Source organism: Artemia franciscana, chromosome 13 (assembly GCF_032884065.1).
Source record: "Artemia franciscana chromosome 13, ASM3288406v1, whole genome shotgun sequence".
Lineage (NCBI taxonomy): Eukaryota > Metazoa > Arthropoda > Branchiopoda > Anostraca > Artemiidae > Artemia > Artemia franciscana.
The window spans coordinates 43,476,969-43,502,400 of NC_088875.1; the positions used below are offsets into that span (position 1 = coordinate 43,476,969).

The 25,432-nt window shown below is 28.3% G+C and overlaps 1 protein-coding gene across 1 annotated transcript in view; it reads right to left on the reverse strand.

Moving 5' to 3' along the window:
* LOC136034969 (apolipophorins-like) overlaps positions 1 to 25,432 on the reverse strand; it is a 145,623-nt gene that overhangs the window by 12,912 nt on the left and 107,279 nt on the right. Inside the window, exons 14-15 of the mRNA XM_065716528.1 lie at positions 8,969 to 9,167; positions 2,854 to 3,058 (exon numbers count right to left, since the gene is read on the reverse strand). Of these exons, the coding sequence (XP_065572600.1) occupies positions 2,854 to 3,058; positions 8,969 to 9,167 (404 nt within the window). The remainder of the gene's footprint in view (positions 1 to 2,853; positions 3,059 to 8,968; positions 9,168 to 25,432) is intronic.

Sequence of the window (25,432 nt, forward strand, 5' to 3'; positions counted from 1 at the left end):
AAAATTTGGAATTTACTCCCAATAGCTGTGGGAAATTGTAGTGATAGAAACCAATTTCTGAAGTTATTAAGGAATCATGTTGCTGGTCTTCCGTAATATTTTCCGTTGTGAGTGTTGAAGTTTGATTTCCTTAAGAAGTGCACATTAGTTTAAGCTGAAGTAATGACGGTTTATTATTTTGTTTTGTTTGCGTTTTTTTTTGGTGATATACCACGCGCTTAAGTGTGCCATTAGGCATTTATGCTGTTTGTTTATATGGTTTAATTTTTGTTGTAAATAAACGTGTAACTATCTAAAAAAAAAGTTTTGCATATTACTAACACTAACACAAGACAGACTAAAACAAAAGCAAAATCGTTCAACAGGAAAAGGTTCTATGACATTAAAATAAATAATATGTTCCGAGTGTTGACTACCAAAGAACATTGTTACTGAAAAGTTTGTGATTCTCAATTAAACTTGATTTTAATTTTTAATGCGATCGAACATGATTTGATGAAACATGATTGACCACGCTCTTTATCCCGTCTTGGGAGTCTCTTCCGAAAAATTATAGGCAGTGCAATAGCGCTGCTTAAGTAAAAAGCGATGAAAACCAAATACCATTTAAATTTTTTCACAATTTAACTTTAGTAAATCAAAATTATTACAACTTTAAGGAATAAATATTTTAGTAAATGCATATTAAAATCACAATCCATGTCCGTTTGTTGTTGTTTGTTTAATAAATTGCAAATTATGTTTTGGTTTTAAGGAGGAATGGAGTTGCCAGCCCTACCAATGTCGATTTCTGCCTGTTTTGACTTTGAGTCAGTTATTTATTGCAGTTTATGTTAGTTTTAAGTTTATTTTATTTATTCATGGTGATTTGTGATATTTTTACGCTTTGAAGATTATTTGACTTTGGTATATATTAAATTGACGATTCACATTCATAGGTTTGTTTTTCTTTCTTCAGTAAAACACAAATTATGTTCTGGTCTTAAGAAGGCATATGGCTTATTAGCCCTGTTAATGTTAATTGTTGTTCGTTTTGAGTTTGAATCGATTATTTATTGTAATTTCTGTTTGTTTTCAGTGAAAGTGAAAGACTTTTTTCTGGAAGACTTATTTTGTGGAAAGTTTTTTAAATTAATACACAAAAGAAGAAGTCTTTGATTTTCCTTAGTTGGAACCTTTTAAGAGCAAACCACCTTTTACATCCTTTGCTCTTTATTATGATTTGTTTTCTTCTCTTTTTGTCTCATACTAGGGTATTGGCTGCTCGGTTAATGAAAATGTTAATTTTTTGTCATTTCTTCATTTATGCTCCGTCCTTTTTATGTGTAGATGGTTTTCAAATAAATTAAACAAAACAAAAAATTGGAAAACCCCAAGAATTCCGTAATGTAATGTTATGTGTGCCAGGGAAAGTGGCCACAGCTGCTGGCCGTAGGGAGCAAAGCAAGCAGAGGAAGGTGATGTCAGGTTATATTTGAGAGGTCCAAATGCTCAAGGCTGCCAATGGCGAAGACCAACGGCCAGAATGAGCAGAGTGACACGAGAAAAAGCAAAAGAAGTGATTTCTACAATAGCTATTCAACACGTAATCGATGACAAGAACATGTCTTTCTTTTGCAATTATGTGTTGATGAACTTGAAATCAAAGCTTGACCTTTGACTGAAAAAAAAGGCATTAGTCATACATGGGCTAACACATAATTTTCTCAGGATTTCAAAAAGAGAAGGTTCGACCTCTAGTTAAGAGGTTTCCCAACCCTCAAGTTTTGGAACATTTCTGATTCCAATGCTAAAGTTTTCATTCGAATTCACCAGTATTTTCATGGTTAACAAAAAATGATAACCCAGAAACGCTAATATGAAACCAATTCCAAAAAATGCATTTTAGTGAAAAGCAGCATTTTACTTTAGTGCTGTCAAGATGAATTTATACAAATAACCACGTAGAGAAATGCATAGCATTTAGACTAACCCACTAAATAGATATGGACTATGCCACAGTGCCCCGTTAGCACTTCTTGAAAAAATATTTGGAAATTCAATGTACTTAATTACATATATTTTTGTCTGTTAATTACGTATAATTAATTTACATAATATGAATAACGTATATAATTAAGATTACGTATATTAATTTCCGTATATTTTACTACAAATGTTTGAGAGGTAAAAGATAAATAAAATACTATTAATTACTAACCAGATATATTTGCTGTTTTTTTAATAAATTTTCAGTAAAGTACAAGTATAAATATTACTGTTAAGCAGAGGTGGGTGCTACATGAACGGTCGGTGGGCAGACTCCCAAATTTAGGGTTATATCGGCTCTTTCAAGCCTTAAAACTACTTTCTTTAAAAATACTTGACAAAAGCTTTTATTTCAATTTGTGTCTATTTTAATTACTCATAATAATTCTAATTCATAATTAATACATAATTTTAATGCATTCGATAATAATAACCTTAACAAAGATATCCTACGCCTCATTACCATGGGTTGTTTGATGCCACGGCTGAAAACTGAAGCACAAAACCACCTGAAACTGACACAGCTGTACACGCTCCTCCTCCATCCCAATTTATTCAAAGCATCCTTCTTTACGCCCTTCCCAAGAAGTTCCAATTTCCTTTAAGTCCTTTCTTATGACTTCTCACCTCATTTGGGGACAACCTGCTTTACATTTGGCCTGAAAGGTTACATTCCGGCCATATGGATGGCCGAAAAAGATGATCTTTGGCAATGTATTATCCAACGTTGGACAAATTGGAAATAAGGCTGTTCTAAAATAAAATTTCTCATCCTCCCCCTTTTTGCGAAGAATTCGATTATAGAAATCACATGCAAGCACTTACTTGTAAGTTTTAGAGGCATAATTCGGCTGAACATAAGCATCAATTTCAAATTTCAGATGATCTCTTCTATGGTCATAGGTGAACAAGGATATTAAATCGTATTTAGGTCCGGGCTTTAATTCTAACGACGAAACTGATTTATAGATATGTTCGCTGACTTGTTGTACATTGTCATAGATTTTAATTCGACGACCAGGATATTCAACTGAAAAAAAAAAGTCCAGGCTTATAACAAAAATCAGAAACGCTACTAACAAATGTGTAATATTTTGAATCAAAATTTTGTTTTAATTTGCATTAGTTAGTATGTAATCAAATGCAGTAAAATCCAAACGGAAGCATGAGAAAACTTTGCCAAAAGTAGTCAACCCTGTATATGCACAGGAATATCGGGGAAGTTCCCTCGATTTCATTTCAGATTGGGAGAATTCCCTCAAAATGAAGGGATGGTATTTGTCTTGACGTCATTTGGCGTAAGTGTCAGACAAACCTCCCTAGAAGCTATATTAGAAGTGGCAACTCAGTTGTAAAAGCGTAATTAAGGCTTACACTATCTTCCTCACCTTATTCTCATCAGATGAACAAATAAATAATTCCAAACAAGATCAGCTCCTTCCCTATTCATAGGAATATCAACTTTAACTTATTTTGTAAGGGAATAGTCCCTCGCAATGAAGGGAAGATTGGCGTTGCATTGCGAATAAAACTGGTGTAGAGATTGTGGTTCAAGATGGTAGCAGTATCAACAAGGCGGGTACCATGTTCCTCGTCTTATTCCAAATGTATTGTCTATGAGAATGCCATGCATAACAAACCCAATTATTTAAACAGTACAATGCAGACAGATGAATTTTGGAGGAAGTCACTTCAAAACAAAGGCACTGATGAGTGTCTTGAAGTTAGCAATACAATACTGGTAAAGCTTTGTTTTAGGGTTGGTGGCCAAAAAGTAACAATGTTAGCAAAACTGAAGTCATCCTTTTAGCCTCATTCTCAGTATAGATTGAAAATAGCACCATTCATGGATAGCTCCTTTACTATACGAAGGAAGCTACACATAGTTTTTTTTAACAGGTAAAGTCCCTTACAATGAAGGCAATGGTAAGTGTCTTGAGGTTGGCTTTTCAGTGACGATAATACCTCGTTTCAGAGGTTGTAACTAAAAAATCAAAGCCTCAGTATTGCAAAAGCATCCTCACTCTCAGTATATGGTTGCAAGAATGATGCTGTGTATTACTATCGCAGTCCCCAAAAGCCAAGTAAATATTAAGTTTTTGACCTGCAGTAAGCCTACTTATAAAGCTTTGTTTTTGAGGGTCCATTATCCAATGGGTCAACTTTTTTCGTAAAAAAGACAACTACCTTGAATCTGGCACCGTGTATCATATGTCATCATCTTCCTTTGTTTGTGTGTTGTCTGTGTGTGTGTGTCTAGTTCTGTCGGGTGACGTCATGTTTGTGTGTTGACTCACGTCATGAAGTGAGTTGTCGTCATGTTTGTTATGATGATGACGTCATTAAAGGTATTTAAGACATTCGTTCACGGAAAAATGTTTAATTGTAAAATGACTGAAGAACCTACAATGGCAACAACCGAGGAAGCTGCTCAAAGAGTCTATGCCAAAAAACTTGCTGCTGATAGAGAAAGTAAGAAAAGAAAGCGTGCCGAAGAATCACAAGTACAGCAAAAAAACAAGCTTGTGGCTGATAGAGAAAGTAAGAAAAGAAAGTGTGCCGAGGAATCACAAGAACAGCAAGAAAACAGGCTTGCGGCTAAAGAACGCAAAACCGCGCAGTTAGATGAAAATCCACCTGGAAAGCGAGAGTCAAAACATATCAAAACTGAAAATGATAGCGATGATGATTAGGTTTGGGATTTTGACTTGAATAAGGTCATCAATGCCTACCAGATTTAAGTTAAAAAAAACAAAGGTTCGGCGATATGTACTTCATAGTGACGCTGAAAAATAAAGAAGAGAAAGAAAACTGAAAAAAGAAAAATGTAAAAAACTAAAAACAACTAAAAAAAAAAAAAACTCAGAGAAATTACAGACCGGGACACAAGATATATAAATATATAACTTATTTATATATATATATATATATATATATATATATATATATATATATATATATATATATATATATATATATATATATATATATAAGTTATATATTTATATATCTTGTGTCCCGGTCTGTAATTTCTCTGAGTTTTTTTTCTTTTTAGTTGTTTTTAGTTTTTTACATTTTTTCTTTTTTCAGTTTTACATATTATAACCAAAATTAATACAAAAAATTATACCTAGTATTAATACCATGATATTAATACCTAGCATATTACTATCAAATATTTTTTGTGAATTTTTCTTTTATTTCTTTTATTATTTATGCTTAATATAGGACAAGCATAAAAGATAAAAACAAGGTTCTTTTTTAACTTTTTCTACTTTCGCTGTTTTCATCACTTGAAGAAAATGTGATTTTTGGTAAACGGATCTTATTGTACAACAGGTGAATGAAATAGTACACACCAAGATTTGAGTAGAGTAATATATAACTAAGTTCTTTCTTAAGCAAAATCAGTGCTACCCAAGGAAAAAAGTTGTTTTCCTTTCTGATAAAGCCCAGGAACTGTAAATTTCTTGTGCAAGGTTTTTGGTCATGGCAATTTCAAAAGTGAATTTTTTGTTTTGATCCAAAAACCATTCTTCTAGGGGTTCGGGCTCTTTTTTGAAGTTCTTTTATATTTGTTTTCAAAATAACATTTTAAGACTAAGACTTTTAGACTAATTTAGACAATTATACTCTTCTTGAATCAGCTAGAAATACCAATTTTTCTCACTTTTCAGCTTTTTTTTAAAGACTTTAAATTTTTGGTTACAATGAGCCGTCTTTTGTCCTTTACTAGGGTTACCAACAATGACTGCCTTAATTTTGGCATCATATAAAGTCCTTATATCTTGCTTAATGTTAGCAATCAGAACAGTATTGAGAATGTTCTTTCCACCAAACTCCATTTTAAACCTGCTATCTAGTTTCTGTGGATAGTAGTTAAGGGACTGATCAATTTTGAATTCAAAATCTCTGCTAGGGTATGGAAATGCAATATAAATTGAAATAACTAACAAGAATTAAGGGTAAATAGTGTAAATTTAGTGCATAATGTATGTATGCAACAGTAAACATAGTACAGTAAAACAAAAAACATATAAATATGTCAAAATAAAGTCAAGCAAACCGTACATAGGTTATCATAAAATAGAGTAAATTAAAATATAGATGTATAAAATATAGTACTTATAGGGTAGAGAAAGAGTAGGACAATAATAAATATAAATAAATGAAAATTTCGGACTAAATTGATAGCACTAGATGAGAATAGTTTAATTCAAAAGTTAATTAAAATTTCAAAGTACTCAGTGAAGAAATGATGGAACTATTATTTTAATGTTATTTGATTTAGAGAAAACCTCTTTTCTTTGATAGTCACACTGAGATTTTTTTTTTATTCGTGAAGTGATATAAACAATTAAAAAAAAATATATAAATAATGCAAATAACAAACAAATGTTTGTTACCAATGTTATTACACCAATAAGTAATAACAGGTAGAATAAATACTAGAAACCAAAAACTAACAAAGAAAAGAAAAACCAGATGTTTAAGCTAAAGAAGTACATGGTAAATTGCAAGGCAAGGGAAGGCGACTAAAAGAGAAAGTGTAAAAGAAAAAAAGAGATCAACATAAAACCCCCTCTAAAAAAAAACAAGAAAAATAATGGAAAGATCGTAAGAGCCATGATATTTTGTATGGAAAAATCTCAAGCACTCCACCCCTCCCTAGCTTCCGTACCTACATTCAGACTCACAATTCTTATGCCTTTTTCAGCGAGTGATTTCAATTAATTTGGGATAATACATTTTCATAGCTTAGAAATTAATTAAATGATAATATTTTGATAGTACATAATATATGAGTATTTTACAAATATATAATTTGATAGTACAAATATATAATATTTTCTAAAATAAATAACAATATGATACTGAAATAAATAATAATTTCATAAAATAGTATTTTCATTATCGTCAAAAGATAATTACAAGGAAGAAGTAAAAATTTCAAAAGTATATCACCGTTAATAACCGTTAATCACAGTACATAACCATATTCATCGTAATTATAACCGTGAATCACCGTTAATATCCCCGTTGATAAGTGGTTGCATGAAAAAAAGAATGTATTTTGACCTACTTATAGGGGTTGATACTTCATCTAATTTGACAGACTATAGCCATCACGTAAGCCTGACCTCGTAGGCCTGCCATTATCATGGAGATAAAGATCTTTGGAAGCTCGAAAAAAAACTTAGAACAAGAAAATAGCAAAAAAATTAAAATAAATAACAATAGGAGAATTTGACAAATAAATGATGTTTATGTATTTGACACAATCACAGTTATAATAGCTGCAAAATATATTAGACCATACAAAAGGTATAAAACGGATAAAGGGTATGAAATGCGGTGAAGGCAGAATGTGTCCTTGAAAGACACATAGATCAGTTAATTAATTCATTTAATTAATTCATTTTCAATTAATTAATTAGTTAATAAATTCATTTTGTTAATTTGACCAAATACCACATAAAACTTCTAAGAATTGTCAAAAAAACTGCCTGCTTTGAATAAAGTTTCTCTACTCTCACTGGCAGAGTCATTGCTTTATCTTATTTTAGCATGTTAAGACAATATTTCATTTTAACATCAATTTTAAAATTATGCTGAGACCCACCACAGTAATATTGAAAGTTCCCCTGATCTTTCGAACTTAAACTTGGTCATTTTGTTTGATCAAATTAAATAGTGCAATAATGAAAATCGTAAAAGAGATATTAGCAGCTGAGAAGCATGGATCTACTCTCCCAGCAGTATTCTTCAAAGAAGACTTACCTGATAAGTCCTGAACCTACCAGGAAAGTAGACTTACCAAGAATCAGAAGAAACTAAAGCTCAACGACTGCAAAGCGAACAGATTTACAAACTCTTTCATGTGTTATTTCCTTAGTGCAATTAACGAGATACCTTTTTTTTGCTTACTTTGTGACTGGAAAAGTGGCATAACTCAGCAATCATTTCTTAATGCTAAGATAGCTATATAGATAAATGACACGAAAAAAGAGAATGTTAAGATAATTTTTAATTCAAGTTTTTAAAGAAAGCCCCAACCACAAAATTGAAGAGTCACGAAGTTTTTGACTTTTTTAATTCGAGTTTTCATGGATCGTGGGTATACTGGAAGCTGGAAACCTTACTTTTGGAATATACGAAAAGCCTTGCAAGCAATATAAGCTATGTAAGGAAAATTGTGCTCAAAGTGGAAAACACCCATCCGGAATTTGTATGATCCATATGCAAACTTAAATTGGATTTAGGAACTTACGAAACCTTTTATATTATAAAAGGTTTAGAAAAATTGAAAATCCATTTTTAAGAGACAAGATCTCTATATGCATTTATTCAGTAAGGAAGTAGTGGTTGTCAAATGAAAAACAAAAAGGAAGACGGATGAACAATCAGCTAAAGATCAACCAAAAACAAATAAAGCCAAACAGTTTAAGAAGGCCAATCTCACTCAAGTAGAGCTGCCTTTGGAAACCAGCAAATTTTTAAAGTTGAATTTCCAAGGACAAAAACTGTTATCAAATTTAACTAATTACTTTTGCTTATTCTTTTTACGGTTCAGATTAGCCACACCAGCAAAAATATGATATTGCCTTAAAACGTTTATAATCGTAAAAAAAAAAATTATGAAATCGCATTTTTCAGGCCTGAATAAACCTCATACAGGTCCAGAGAGATATAACTTTTATTTTGATGGCCTTAGTACTTTCTATACATATTGTCTTTAGACAGACTGCAGCAGAATATTTATAGTTTGGTTATTTGGTCCAGGGGGCAATAAACTTTTGTTTTGATTTCCGTGGTACCTTATATACATATTGTGTTTAGACAGGCAATTTCAGAGTATTAATTATTTGGCAATTAGTTTGTGAAAAAAGCCGTAGGCGATAAACGTTAAAAGGATGCAAAAGAAAACTAAAATATTTACCATCAATTTTGTTTTCAATAATCAAGTCTTTTGTAGCGAAGCTTCCACGTCGTTTCCTATACTGCTTAAGAGAAATCTGGTTCTTTTTAGCCTCTGGTAAAAAAATAACAGATTCAAAAAAATCTGGTCTGGAAATATCAAAACGGCGGAAAGATGAAATGGAAGCTGGTTCGAAAACAAAGTTGAGATTATTTTCAAGCTAAAAAAGAGGAAGAATAAAATACTCTTTTCAATACGCAGCTCTTAAGTTGTGCTGTTTACTCTAAAAAAGAGGGCGACCCTCCTCGATTTTCTTTTACACGGAGCAAAGATTTATAGCGTTGAACATCATCTTGCTCCACTTCACTCACCCAACCAAAATGAAAACATTCTGACTTTTCAAATCTCAGCAATATGTTTCATAATTATCCCATTCTTTAAGTTTAACAATACTAAATAAAAATCTAAACACTAACTGTATAGTTAATCCCCCCCCCAAGCGTGGCCTTGCCACGATGCATAGTAAGATCATTTCATCTTTTACTTGTTATATCTTTGTGAAGTCTATGTAACGCCTCCTCAATTTTTTTTTCAGTCTGAGCAGTTATTTCAACGCAAGAGACTATTTCCTCACATTTCTATACGATAATATAAATAAACGTTATAAAGCATAATACAAACAAATACAAACAAAAATAAATAGAATAAGCCTTATAAGACTGGTAACAAGGATAACAGATTATATTTACCTATTAATTTTACTTGTAAGCAGATTGAAGCATTTAATTTACCAGAAATTTTAAATCAGCGGAAGGTCAAACCGGCAGGCAGGCCCTTCCTAGTAATTGGAAATATAATGATAGTCCAGTTTTAACTTTTAAATTTTCAAAAACTATTGGGCAAATGATTTTTAATTATTATTTAATACTTAAAGATTGGACAGTGATATAAATAGGAAACCTGTTTTAATTGTAAGCAACTAATAGCATTTGTAAATCCCACTTGCCAACATGTTATAACAGGGGACTTGTCAATAATAAAACAAGAAAATCTTCAAAATATAATGAATAAAGGGGCTAAATTCCGTCTTTCCCATCATTTGCAACCATTAAGTATTCTTGGCAGCTTGGATACTGATTTTGATTTATTTATTGATAATTGGTACAAATAAAAATATAAAATAAAAAGAGTTTTCAAAGTTGAAGATTTTAATTAATAGTAGAATATGACATAAAATATATGCTAAATTAAAAATAAAACATTAAATTATTATTATATAATGCTAATTAATATATTATATTATATAATTGCTAAATTGCTTATATTATATAATTGCTAATCTACTAAATGAAACCGTAATTGCACCGGTGGATAAAGCTAATAACAATTTTGCCATAATTTGTCAGAAGCTGTATTGTGATGTCTTAACAAGGAGTTATGTGCGACCAGTGTTTACGAAAAGCTGAAGTTGGAGGACCAAAATTTAATTGAAAAAAACAGAGGAAATATTATCTAAAAAACTTAATATTAGAATTAATGACAATGATAAAAAGTTCCCTTTCCTATATTGGACTGTAAAATTTCATAAAAATCCCCCAAACCAAGGTTTATTGCTGGAGCGGCTAGATGTTAAACTTAAATTTCTACTACTGACCTCTCTTCAATTTTAAGGAAAATTATAAATAAACTTAAAACCTACTGTTCTGGTATTGAAAAATTTTCGAATCTTAATTCATACTTAATTGTTAATAATTCACTGCAGGTGAGAGACTCTTTAACAATTGTTTCAGCTCAAAGAATTGAGTCTTTCGATTTTGCGACAATGTATGCTAATCTATCACTAAATGTAGTATTAATAAGTTTAAAAATGGTTATTAAGAAATCGTTCCTCTTATCTAGTAAAAGGTTCTAAAAAATATACACTTAAAATACAAATGAAAAAGCTAGACAGATAAACTGCTTTAACACTAAAGTTTTTTCGAGATTTTACAGCTTAAACATGATTTTTGACTTATTAGAATTTGTTTTATATAATACTTATAAAATATTTAATGGTAATTTGTTAAACCGAATTGTAGATATTCCCATAGGGGGGGGGGGGGATGTCAGCTCATTTATAGCTGACTTGTTTTTAAGTCAACACGAATATAAATATATGATGGATAAGAATAATTGAAATAATTTAAAACATGCTTTGTCAAATAATAAAAGATATTTAGATGATATTGGTTTTAAATTATAAGGAATTTATTGATATTTCTAAAAACATTTATCTATCAGAGCTGACTCTTGAACCAAGTCATGGCAGAGGTCTTGAAAATCATTTCTTAGGTTTGAATATTAATATTTCTGATAATAATAAATTAGGTTATAAAATGTATATTAAAACGGGGAATTTTGATTTTGAAGTGATTAATTTCCCGTTCCCAGAAAGTAATATACACTCAAACTTCACATATTCAGCATTTTACTCTCAATTACTTAGATATGAAAGGGTTTGTCGTAAATATATTGATTTTAAAAATAGATGTAAAATTTTAACCCAAGAATTGCTTTTAAGAGGTTTATCTGCAAGTAAATTATTTTGGTAATTTAAAAAATTTAGTTTTGATTATAATGAACTCTTAAGTAAATACCGAAAGAGTTATCTTGCAATACTTAGCGAAATTTTTGTTTGATTCCAATGTCCTTGTTACTGAGAATGGCGAGTCCCTGATCTTTAACAGTAGCCTTACGGCAGATTTTACATATGCTGTTTTCTTAGAAGGTCTTAATTTGTATTCCTTTCCATAAATATTATTTAGGTTACATTTGCATCCATAGAGATGAATTGATAATCTTGTAAAACTGAAACAATTTTTCAGTATTGATATATATATTGGATAGGTTAGGTTGGTTTGGATAGGTTGATCATGCCGGTTAACATAAATACATAGGGCCAAAACCAAGGTAGGATATGTTAGTTCTGAAGTTATTTCGTTGTTTTAGATTTGTTTTTAATACGCTTATATTTTGGGGGTGATACCTAGCATGAGGATACCATAGGATATTTATGGTGTTTACGCCACTTGCCTGGGTAGGGAATTTAAAGTACCGAAACCCTATAGGCAAACCCTATAGGGCTTGTTCAAGTTCTGACCTATATTCATTACTAATGTAGGAAAACAGTCTTCCTTTCTCCTTCTGTCTTTATTTTTTGTTTATACGGTTAATTTTTTTTATCATTTAATATTCATTATTTTATAGTTTCATTTTTTTATGTTTGATTTAATGGTGTGCGTTTACTTGTTTGTTTATGCTGTTGCATAAACAATGATATCAAATAAGAAACGACAAAACAAATAATATTAAATAAGGATATAAAAAATAATATAATTTAAATGGTAAAAATAATTTAAACAAATACAGAAAAAATAATAGTAACATAAAAAAGATAATGTAGGCTGGAAATGGATTACAACGAGACAGGTTTAAAGTGCAATTTTTACTAAATGCCGAACCTCTCTTGAACAGAAAAGAAACGATTGTAAGATATTAATATAAATATTAATAATATAGATATTATAGATATTGATAATATAGATAGTACATATATTAATAATATAGATTTTATAGATAGTAATATATTGAGTGAATTACGGATAAAAGCAGGTTTTGATCACGAATCTAACTCAAACTTAACCACAGTTCTTTATAAACATTTTCTAGATGTTAATAAACAATCAAAATTGGCAAAAAACCGAACTAATCCGAAAGAGGTATCAAGCAGGATTCTAAGTCGTAGACTGGAAAAAATACAAAAAGTTATGAGTCGGAAAACTCGAAAAAAACTTTTGAGGCAACATATTTGCAGGTGTTTTCCTGAAGTTCCAATTCAGACTCAAAGTAAAGATAAATCCTATTGCTTCTAATTCATATTTTCGCATTGCTTCAATTCAAAGTGTCTCAATTAAAATAAATTATGTGGTTCTTTCATAAATAACGCTATATTTTTCCGTTTAATGTTTTCGTCTTTTTCCCTTTGGTAGTTTAAATATTAGAGAGTTTTCCTGAAGTTCTGATTCAGACTAAAAGCAAAAAATAAAAATCACAGTGCTTTTAATTCATATTTGTATATTGCTTCGATTTGAAGTGTCAAAAATGAAAATGCATTATATGATTATTTTATAATTAACGCAATATTTCACCGATTAAAATTCCCAGGTTTCTTTATTTGGTAGCTTAAATATTTGAAATTTTTCCCGAAGTTTCAATTCAGACTAAAAGTAAATTATAAAAATCACAGAGCCTCTAATTCATATTTTTCATATTGCTTCGATTTGAGGTGTCAAAAATTACAATGCATTATGTGATTCTTTTATAATTATTACTTTATTTTGCCGTTTTAAATTACAAGCCTTTTTTCATTTGGTAGCTTAAATATTCGAGCGTTTTGCTGAAGTTCCGATTCAGACTTAAGAGAAAAAATAAAAATCACAGTGCTTCTAATTCATATTTTTTAAGTTGCTTCGATTTGAAGCGTCAAAAATGAAAATGCATTATATTAAAAAAAAAAATTAATACTATATTTTGCCGTTTGAAATTACAAGCTTTCTTCATTTGGTAGCTTAAATATTCGAGTGTTTTCTTAATGTTCAAACGGCAAGATATATCATATTTTAATATTTCATATTTATATTTATAAAAAAAATTATAGATATGAGATCATATATTTCATATTTTTTATATTGCTTCGATTTGAAGTGTCAAAAATGAAAATTCATAATGTGATTCTTTTAAAATTAATACTATATTTTGCCGTTTAAAATTAAAAGCTTTTTTCATTTGATAGCTTAAATATTCGAGTGTTTTCATAAGGTTCCAATTGAAACTAGAAGTAAAAAATAAGAATTACAGTGCTTCTACTTCATATTTCTGTGCTTCATATTTCTAGTGCTTCTACTTCGATTTGAAGTGTCAAAAAAAATGCATTATGTGATTCTTTTATAATTAATACTATATTTTGCCGTTTAAAATTAAAAGCTTTTTTCATTTGGTATCTTAAATGTTTGAGTGTTTTGCTGAAGTTCCAATTCAGACTAAGAGTAAAAAATAAAAATCGCAGTGCTTCTAATTCTTATTTTTTATGTTGCTTCGATTTGAAGTGTCAAAAATGAAAATGCTTTGTATGTTTTTTTTTTATAATTAATACTATATTTTGCCGTTTAAAATTACAAGTTTTTTTCATTTGGTAACTTAAATATTCGAGTATTTTCCTTGATTTCCAATTCAGACTAAAAATAAAAAAATAAAAATCACAGTGTTTTTATTTCATTTATTTATATTGCTTCTATTTGAAGTGTCAAAAATGAAAATGCAACATGTCATTCTATAATAATTAACTCAATTAATTTTAAAAATTCAACTTCCGATTCAGACTAAAAGTAAAAAATAAATCACAGTGATTCTTTTTTAATTATAACTCTGCTTGCCGTTAAAATTAAAAGGTTTTTTATTTGGTAGCTTAAATATACGATTGTTTTCCATAGTTTCCAATTTAGACTAAAAGTAAAAAAATCAAAATCACAGCGCTTCTAATTCATATTTTTTATATTGCTCCGATTTGAAGTTTCAAATATATAAATTCATTATGTGATTCTTTAATAATTAACACGATATTTTGCCGTTTAAAATTTCCAGCTTTCTTCATTTGGTAGCTTAAATATACGAGTGTTTTCCATAGTTTCCAATTCAGACTAAAAGTAAAAAATAAAAATCACAGTGCTTCTAATTCATATTTTTTTATACTACTTCGATTTAAACAGTCAAAAATTACAATACATTATGTGATTCTTTTCTAATTAACACGTTATTTTGCCGTTTAAAATTACAAGCTATTTTCATTTGGTAGGTCAAATATTCGAGTGTTATCCTGAAGTTCCGATTCAAACTAAGATTAAAAGAATAAAAATCACAGTGCTTCTAATTCATATTTTTTAAACTACTTCGATTTAAACAGTCAAAAATTACAATTCATTATGTGATTCTTTTCTAATTAACACGTTATTTTGCCGTTTTGAATTACAAGCTTTTTTTTATTTGGTAGGTCAAATATTCGAGTGTTTTCCTGAAGTTCCGATTCAGACTAAGATTAAAAGAATAAAAATCACAGTGCTTCTAATTCATATTTTTTTTATACTACTTCGATTTAAAGAGTCAAAAATTACAATACATTATGTGATTCTTTTCTAATTAACACGTTATTTTGCCGTTTAAAATTACAAGCTATTTTCATTTGGTAGGTCAAATATTCGAGTGTTTTCCTGAAGTTCCGATTCAGACTAAGATTAAAAGAATAAAAATCACAGTGCTTCTAATTCATATTTTTTAAACTACTTCGATTTAAACAGTCAAAAATTACAATTCATTATGTGATTCTTTTCTAATTAACACTTTATTTTGCCGTTTTAAATTACAAGCTTTTTTTATTTGGTAGGTCAAATATTCGAGTATTTTCCTGAAGTTCCGATTCAGACTAAGATTAAAAGAATAAAAATCACAGTGCTTCTAATTCATATTTTTTTAAACTACTTCGATTTAAACAGTCAAAAATTACAATACATTATGTGATTCTTTTCTAATTAACACGTTATTTTGCCGTTTAAAATTACAAGCTATTTTCATTTGGTAGGTCAAATATTCGAGTGTTTTCCTGAAGTTCCGATTCAGACTAAGATTAAAAGAATAAAAATCACAGTGCTTCTAATTCATATTTTTTTATACTACTTCGATTTAAACTGTCAAAAATTACAATACATTATGTGATTCTTTTCTAATTAACACGTTATTTTGCCGTTTTAAATTACAAGCTTTTTTTTTTATTTGGTAGGTCAAATATTCGAGTGTTTTCCTGAAGTTCCGATTCAGACTAAGATTAAAAGAATAAAAATCACAGTGCTTCTAATTCATATTTTTTTATACTACTTCGATTTAAACAGTGAAAAATTACAATACATTATGAGATTCTTTTCTAATTAACACGTTATTTTGCCGTTTTAAATTACAAGCTTTTTTTCATTTGGTAGGTCAAATATTCGAGTGTTTTCCTGAAGTTCCGATTCAGACTAAGATTAAAAGAATAAAAATCACAGTGCTTCTAATTCATATTTTTTTATACTACTTCGATTTAAAGAGTCAAAAATTACAATACATTATGTGATTCTTTTCTAATTAACACGTTATTTTGCCGTTTTAAATTACAAGCTTTTTTTTATTTGGTAGGTCAAATATTCGAGTGTTTTCCTGAAGTTCCGATTCAGACTAAGATTAAAAGACTAAAAATCACAATGCTTCTAATTCATATTTTTTTATACTACTTCGATTTAAAGAGTCAAAAATTACAATACATTATGTGATTCTTCTCTAATTAACACGTTATTTTGCCGTTTAAAATTACAAGCTTTTTTTCATTTGGTAGGTCAAATATTCGAGTGTTTTCCTGAAGTTCCGATTCAGACTAAGATTAAAAGAATAAAAATCACAGTGCTTCTAATTCATATTTTTTTATACTACTTCGATTTAAAGAGTCAAAAATTACAATACATTATGTAATTCATTTCTAATTAACACGTTATTTTGCCGTTTAAAATTACAAGCTTTTTTTCATTTGGTAGGTCAAATATTCGAGTGTTTTCCTGAAGTTCCAATTTAGACTAAGATTAAAAGAATAAAAATCACAGTGCTTCTAATTCATATTTTTGTATACTACTTCGATTTAAAGAGTCAAAAATTACAATACATTATGTGATTCTTTTCTAATTAACACGTTATTTTGCCATTTTAAATTACAAGCTTTTTTTTATTTGGTAGGTCAAATATTCGAGTGTTTTCCTGAAGTTCCGATTCAGACTAAGATTAAAAGAATAAAAATCACAGTGCTTCTAATTCATATTTTTCTATACTACTTCGATTTAAAGAGTCAAAAATTACAATACATTATGTGATTCTTTTCTAATTAACACGTTATTTTGCCGTTTAAAATTACAAGCTTTTTTTCATTTGGTAGGTCAAATATTCGAGTGTTTTCCTGAAGTCCCGATCCAGACTAAGATTAAAAGAATAAAAATCACAGTGCTTCTAATTCATATTTTTTTATACTACTTCGATTTAAAGAGTCAAAAATTACAATACATTATGTGATTCTTTTCTAATTAACACGTTATTTTGCCGTTTTAAATTACAAGCTTTTTTTTATTTGGTAGGTCAAATATTCGAGTGTTTTCCTGAAGTTCCGATTCAGACTAAGATTAAAAGAATAAAAATCACAGCGCTTCTAATTCATATTTTTTTATACTACTTCGATTTAAAGAGTCAAAAATTACAATACATTATGTGATTCTTTTCTAATTAACACGTTATTTTGCCGTTTTAAATTACAAGCTTTTTTTTATTTGGTAGATCAAATATTCGAGTGTTTTCCTGAAGTTCCGATTCAGACTAAGATTAAAAGAATAAAAATCACAGCGCTTCTAATTCATATTTTTTATATTGCTCCGATTTGAAGTTTCAAATATATAAATTCATTATGTGATTCTTTAATAATTAACACGATATTTTGCTGTTTAAAATTTCCAGCTTTCTTCATTTGGTAGCTTAAATATACGAGTGTTTTCCATAGTTTTCAATTCAGACTAAAAGTAAAAAATAAAAATCACAGTGCTTCTAATTCATATTTTTTTATACTACTTCGATTTAAAGAGTAAAAAATTACAATACATTATGTGATTCTTTTCTAATTAACACGTTATTTTGCCGTTTAAAATTACAAGCTTTTTTTCATTTGGTAGGTCAAATATTCGAGTGTTTTCCTGAAGTTCCGATTCAGACTAAGATTAAAAGAATAAAAATCACAGTGCTTCTAATTCATATTTTTTTATACTACTTTGATTTAAAGAGTCAAAAATTACAATACATTATGTGATTCTTTTCTAATTAACACGTTATTTTGCCGTTTTAAATTACAAGCTTTTTTTTATTTGGTAGGTCAAATTATCGAGTGTTTTCCTGAAGTTCCGATTCAGACTAAGATTAAAAGAATAAAAATCACAGTGCTTCTAATTCATATTTTTGTATACTACTTCGATTTAAAGAGTCAAAAATTACAATACATTATGTAATTCTTTTCTAATTAACAAGTTATTTTGCCGTTTAAAATTACAAGCTTTTTTTCATTTGGTAGGTCAAATATTCGAGTGTTTTTCCTGAAGTTCCGATTCAGACTAAGATTAAAAGAATAAAAAATCACAGTGCTTCTAATTCATATTTTTTTTTATACTACTTCGATTTAAAGAGTCAAAAATTACAATACATTATGTGATTCTTTTCTAATTAACAAGTTATTTTGCCGTTTTAAATTACAAGCTTTTTTTCATTTGGTAGGTCAAATATTCGAGTGTTTTCCTGAAGTTCCGATTCAGACTAAGATTAAAAGAATAAAAATCACAGTGCTTCTAATTCATATTTTTTTATACTACTTCGATTTAAAGAGTCAAAAATTACAATACATTATGTGATTCTTTTCTAATTAACACGTTATTTTGCCGTTTTAAATTACAAGCTTTTTTTTATTTGGTAGTTCAAATATTCGAGTGTTTTCCTGAAGTTCCGATTCAGACTAAGAAGAAAAGAATAAAAATCACAGTGCTTCTAATTCATATTTTTTTATACTACTTCGATTTAAACAGTCAAAAATTACAATAAATTATGTGATTCTTTTCTAATTAACACGTTATTTTGCCGTTTAAATTACAAGCTTTTTTTTATTTGGTAGGTCAAATATTCGAGTGTTTTCCTCAAGTTCCGATTCAGACTAAGATTAAAAGAATAAAAATCACAGTGCTTCTAATTCATATTTTTTTATACTACTTTGATTTAAAGAATCAAAAATTACAATACATTATGTGATTCTTTTTTAATTAACACGTTATTATGCCGTTTAAAATTACAAGCTTTTTTTCATTTGGTAGGTAAAATATTTGAGTGTTTTCCTGAAGCTCTGATTCAGACTAAGATTAAAAGAATAAAAATCACAGTGCTTCTAATTCATATTTTTTTATACTACTTCGATTTAAAGAGTAAAAAATTACAATACATTATGTGATTCTTTTCTAATTAACACGTTATTTTGCCGTTTAAAATTACAAGCTTTTTTTCATTTGGTAGGTCAAATATTCGAGTGTTTTCCTGAAGTTCCGATTCAGACTAAGATTAAAAGAATAAAAATCACAGTGCTTCTAATTCATATTTTTTTATACTACTTCGATTTAAAGAGTCAAAAATTACAATACATTACGTGATTCTTTTCTAATAAACACGTTATTTTGCCGTTTTAAATTACAAGCTTTTTTTTATTTGGTAGGTCAAATATTCGAGTGTTTTCCTGAAGTTCCGATTCAGACTAAGATTAAAAGAATAAAAATCACAGTGCTTCTAATTCATATTTTTTTTATACTACTTCGATTTAAAGAGTCAAAAATTACAATACATTATGTGATTCTTTTCTAATTAACACGTTATTTTGCCGTTTTAAATTACAAGCTTTTTCTTATTTGGTAGGTCAAATATTCAAGTGTTTTCCTGAAGTTCCGATTCAGACTAAGATTAAAAGAATAAAAATCATAGTGCTTCTAATTCATATTTTTTTTATACTACTTCGATTTAAAGAGTCAAAAATTACAATACATTATGTGATTCTTTTCTAATTAACACGTTATTTTGCCGTTTTAAATTACAAGCTTTTTTTATTTGGTAGGTCAAATATTCGAGTGTTTTCCTGAAGTTCCGATTCAGACTAAGATTAAAAGAATAAAAATCACAGTGCTTCTAATTCATATTTTTTTATACTACTTCGATTTAAAGAGTCAAAAATTACAATACATTATGTGATTCTTTTCTAATGAACACGTTATTTTGCCGTTTTAAATTACAAGCTTTTTCTTATTTGGTAGGTCAAATATTCAAGTGTTTTCCTGAAGTTCCGATTCAGACTAAGATTAAAAGAATAAAAATCATAGTGCTTCTAATTCATATTTTTTTTATACTACTTCGATTTAAAGAGTCAAAAATTACAATACATTATGTGATTCTTTTCTAATTAACACGTTATTTTGCCGTTTTAAATTACAAGCTTTTTTTTATTTGGTAGGTCAAATATTCGAGTGTTTTCCTGAAGTTCCGATTCAGACTAAGATTAAAAGAATAAAAATCACAGTGCTTCTAATTCATATTTTTTTATACTACTTCGATTTAAAGAGTCAAAAATTACAATACATTATGTGATTCTTTTCTAATTAACACGTTATTTTGCCGTTTTAAATTACAAGCTTTTTTTCATTTGGTAGGTCAAATATTCGAGTGTTTTCCTGAAGTTCCGATTCAGACTAAGATTAAAAGAATAAAAATCACAGTGCTTCTAATTCATATTTTTTTATACTACTTCGATTTAAAGAGTCAAAAATTACAATACATTATGTGATTCTTTTCTAATTAACACGTTATTTTACCGTTTTAAATTACAAGCTTTTTTTTATTTGGTAGGTCAAATATTTGAGTGTTTTCCTGAAGTTCCGATTCAGCCTAAGATTAAAAGAATAAAAATCACAGTGCTTCTAGTTCATATTTTTTTATACTACTTCGATTTAAAGAGTCAAAAATTACAAAACATTATGTGATTCTTTTCTAATTAACACGTTATTTTGCCGTTTTAAATTACAAGCTTTTTTTTATTTGGTAGGTCAAATATTCGAGTGTTTTCCTGAAGTTCCGATTCAGACTAAGATTAAAAGAATAAAAATCACAGTGCTTCCAATTCATATTTTTTTTATACTACTTCGATTTAAGGAGTCAAAAATTACAATACATTATGTGATTCTTTTCTAATTAACACGTTATTTTGCCGTTTTAAATTACAAGCTTTTTTTTATTTGGTAGGTCAAATATTCGAATGTTTTCCTGAAGTTCCGATTCAGACTATTTTCTAATTAACACGTTATTTTGCCGTTTTAAATTACAAGCTTTTTTTCATTTGGTAGGTCAAATATTCGAGTGTTTTCCTGAAGTTCCAATTCAGACTAAGATTAAAAGAATAAAAATCACAGTGCTTCTAATTCATATTTTTTTATACTACTTCGATTTAAAGAGTCAAAAATTACAATACATTATGTGATTCTTTTCTAATTAACACGTTATTTTGCCGTTTTAAACTCCAAGCTTTTTTTTATTTGGTAGGTCAAATATTCGAGTGTTTTCCTGAAGTTCCGATTCAGACTAAGATTAAAAGAATAAAAATCACAGTGCTTCTAATTCATATTTTTTTATACTACTTCGATTTAAAGAGTCAAAAATTACAATACATTATGTGATTCTTTTCTAATTAACACGTTATTTTGCCTTTTTAAATTACAAGCTTTTTTTCATTTGGTAGGTCAAATATTCGAGTGTTTTCCTGAAGTTCCGATTCAGACTAAGATTAAAAGAATAAAAATCACAGTGCTTCTAATTAATATTTTTTTATACTACTTCGATTTAAAGAGTCAAAAATTACAATACATTACGTGATTCTTTTCTAAAAAAACGTTATTTTGCCGTTTTAAATTAAAAGCTTTTTTTATTTGGTAGGTCAAATATTCGAGTGTTTTCCTGAAGTTCCGATTCAGACTAAGATTAAAAGAATAAAAATCACAATGCTTCTAATTCATATTTTTTTTATACTACTTCGATTTAAAGAGTCAAAAATTACAATACATTATGTGATTCTTTTCTAATTAACACGTTATTTTGCCGTTTTAAATTACAAGCTTTTTCTTATTTGGTAGGTCAAATATTCAAGTGTTTTCCTGAAGTTCCGATTCAGACTAAGATTAAAAGAATAAAAATCATAGTGCTTCTAATTCATATTTTTTTATACTACTTCGATTTAAAGAGTCAAAAATTACAATACATTATGTGATTCTTTTCTAATTAACACGTTATTTTGCCGTTTTAAATTACAAGTTTTTTTTATTTGGTAGGTCAAATATTCGAGTGTTTTCCTGAAGCTCCGATTCAGACTAAGATTAAAAGAATAAAAATCACAGTGCTTCTAATTCATATTTTTTTATACTACTTCGATTTAAAGAGTCAAAAATTACAATACATTATGTGATTCTTTTCTAATTAACACGTTATTTTGCCGTTTTAAATTACAAGCTTTTTTTCATTTGGTAGGTCAAATATTCGAGTGTTTTCCTGAAGTTCCGATTCAGACTAAGATTAAAAGAATAAAAATCATAGTGCTTCTAATTCATATTTTTTTTATACTACTTCGATTTAAAGAGTCAAAAATTACAATACATTATGTGATTCTTTTCTAATTAACACGTTATTTTGCCGTTTTAAATTACAAGCTTTTTTTATTTGGTAGGTCAAATATTCGAGTGTTTTCCTGAAGTTCCGATTCAGACTAAGATTAAAAGAATAAAAATCACAGTGCTTCTAATTCATATTTTTTTATACTACTTCGATTTAAAGAGTCAAAAATTACAATACATTATGTGATTCTTTTCTAATTAACACGTTATTTTGCCGTTTTAAATTACAAGCTTTTTTCTTATTTGGTAGGTCAAATATTCAAGTGTTTTCCTGAAGTTCCGATTAAGACTAAGATTAAAAGAATAAAAATCATAGTGCTTCTAATTCATATTTTTTTATACTACTTCGATTTAAAGAGTCAAAAATTACAATACATTATGTGATTCTTTTCTAATTAACACGTTATTTTGCCGTTTTAAATTACAAGCTTTTTTTTATTTGGTAGGTCAAATATTCGAGTGTTTTCCTGAAGTTCCGATTCAGACTAAGATTAAAAGAATAAAAATCAAAGTGCTTCTAATTCATATTTTTTTATACTACTTCGATTTAAAGAGTCAAAAATTACAATACATTATGTGATTCTTTTCTAATTAACACGTTATTTTGCCGTTTTAAATTACAAGCTTTTTGTCATTTGGTAGGTCAAATATTCGAGTGTTTTCCGGAAGTTCCGATTCAGACTAAGATTAAAAGAATAAAAATCACAGTGCTTCTAATTCATATTTTTTTATACTACTTCGATTTAAAGAGTCAAAAATTACAATACATTATGTGATTCTTTTCTAATTAACACGCTATTTTACCGTTTTAAATTACAAGCTTTTTTTATTTGGTAGGTCAAATATTTGAGTGTTTTCCTGAAGTTCCGATTCAGACTAAGATTAAAAGAATAAAATCACAGTGCTTCTAGTTCATATTTTTTTATACTACTTCGATTTAAAGAGTCAAAAATTACAAAACATTATGTGATTCTTTTCTAATTTACACGTTCTTTTGCCGTTTTAAATTACAAGCTTTTTTTTATTTGGTAGGTCAAATATTCGAGTGTTTTCCTGAAGTTCCGATTCAGACTAAGATTAAAAGAATAAAAATCACAGTGCTTCTAATTCATATTTTTTTTATACTACTTCGATTTAAAGAGTCAAAAATTACAATACATTATGTGATTCTTTTCTAATTAACACGTTATTTTGCCGTTTTAAATTACAAGCTTTTTTTATTTGGTAGGTCAAATATTCGAATGTTTTCCTGAAGTTCCGATTCAGACTATTTTCTAATTAACACGTTATTTTGCCGTTTTAAATTACAAGCTTTTTTTCATTTGGTAGGTCAAATATTCGAGTGTTTTCCTGAAGTTCCAATTCAGACTAAGATTAAAAGAATAAAAATCACAGTGCTTCTAATTCATATTTTTTTATACTACTTCGATTTAAAGAGTCAAAAATTACAATACATTATGTGATTCTTTTCTAATTAACACGTTATTTTGCCGTTTTAAACTACAAGCTTTTTTTATTTCGTAGGTCAAATATTCGAGTGTTTTCCTGAAGTTCCGATTCAGGCTAAGATTAAAAGAATAAAAATCACAGTGCTTCTAATTCATATTTTTTTATACTACTTCGATTTAAAGAGTCAAAAATTACAATACATTATGAGATTCTTTTCTAATTAACACGTTATTTTGCCGTTTTAAATTACAAGCTTTTTTTCATTTGGTAGGTCAAATATTCGAGTTTTTTCCTGAAGTTCCGATCCAGACTAAGATTAAAAGAATAAAAATCACAGTGCTTCTAATTCATATTTTTTATACTACTTCGATTTAAAGAGTCAAAAATTACAATACATTATGTAATTCTTTTCTAATTAACACGTTATTTTGCCGTTTTAAATTACAAGCTTTTTTTTATTTGGTAGGTCAAATATTCGAGTGTTTTCCTGAAGTTCCGATTCAGACTAAGATTAAAAGAATAAAAATCACAGTGCTTCTAATTCATATTTTTTTATACTACTTCGATTTAAAGAGTCAAAAATTACAATACATTATGTGATTCTTTTCTAATTAACACGTTATTTTGCCGTTTTAAATTACAAGCTTTTTCTTATTTGGTAGGTCAAATATTCAAGTGTTTTCCTGAAGTTCCGATTAAGACTAAGATTAAAACAATAAAAATCATAGTGCTTCTAATTCATATTTTTTTTATACTACTTCGATTTAAAGAGTCAAAAATTACAATACATTATGTGATTCTTTTCTAATTAACACGTTATTTTGCCGTTTTAAATTACAAGCTTTTTTTATTTGGTAGGTCAAATATTCGAGTGTTTTCCTGAAGTTCCGATTCAGACTAAGATTAAAAGAATAAAAATTAAAGTGCTTCTAATTCATATTTTTTTATACTACTTCGATTTAAAGAGTCAAAAATTACAATACATTATGTGATTCTTTTCTAATTAACACGTTATTTTGCCGTTTTAAATTACAAGCTTTTTTTCATTTGGTAGGTCAAATATTCGAGTGTTTTCCTGAAGTTCCGATTCAGACTAAGATTAAAAGAATAAAAATCACAGTGCTTCTAATTCATATTTTTTTATACTACTTCGATTTAAAGAGTCAAAAATTACAATACATTATGTGATTCTTTTCTAATTAACACGCTATTTTACCGTTTTAAATTACAAGCTTTTTTTTATTTGGTAGGTCAAATATTTGAGTGTTTTCCTGAAGTTCCGATTCAGACTAAGATTAAAAGAATAAAAATCACAGTGCTTCTAGTTCATATTTTTTTATACTACTTCGATTTAAAGAGTCAAAAATTACAAAACATTATGTGATTCTTTTCTAATTAACACGTTCTTTTGCCGTTTTAAATTACAAGCTTTTTTTTATTTGGTAGGTCAAATATTCGAGTGTTTTCCTGAAGTTCCGATTCAGACTAAGATTAAAAGAATAAAAATCACAGTGCTTCTAATTCATATTTTTTTTATACTACTTCGATTTAAAGAGTCAAAAATTACAATACATTATGTGATTCTTTTCTAATTAACCCGTTATTTTGCCGTTTTAAATTACAAGCTTTTTTATTTGGTAGGTCAAATATT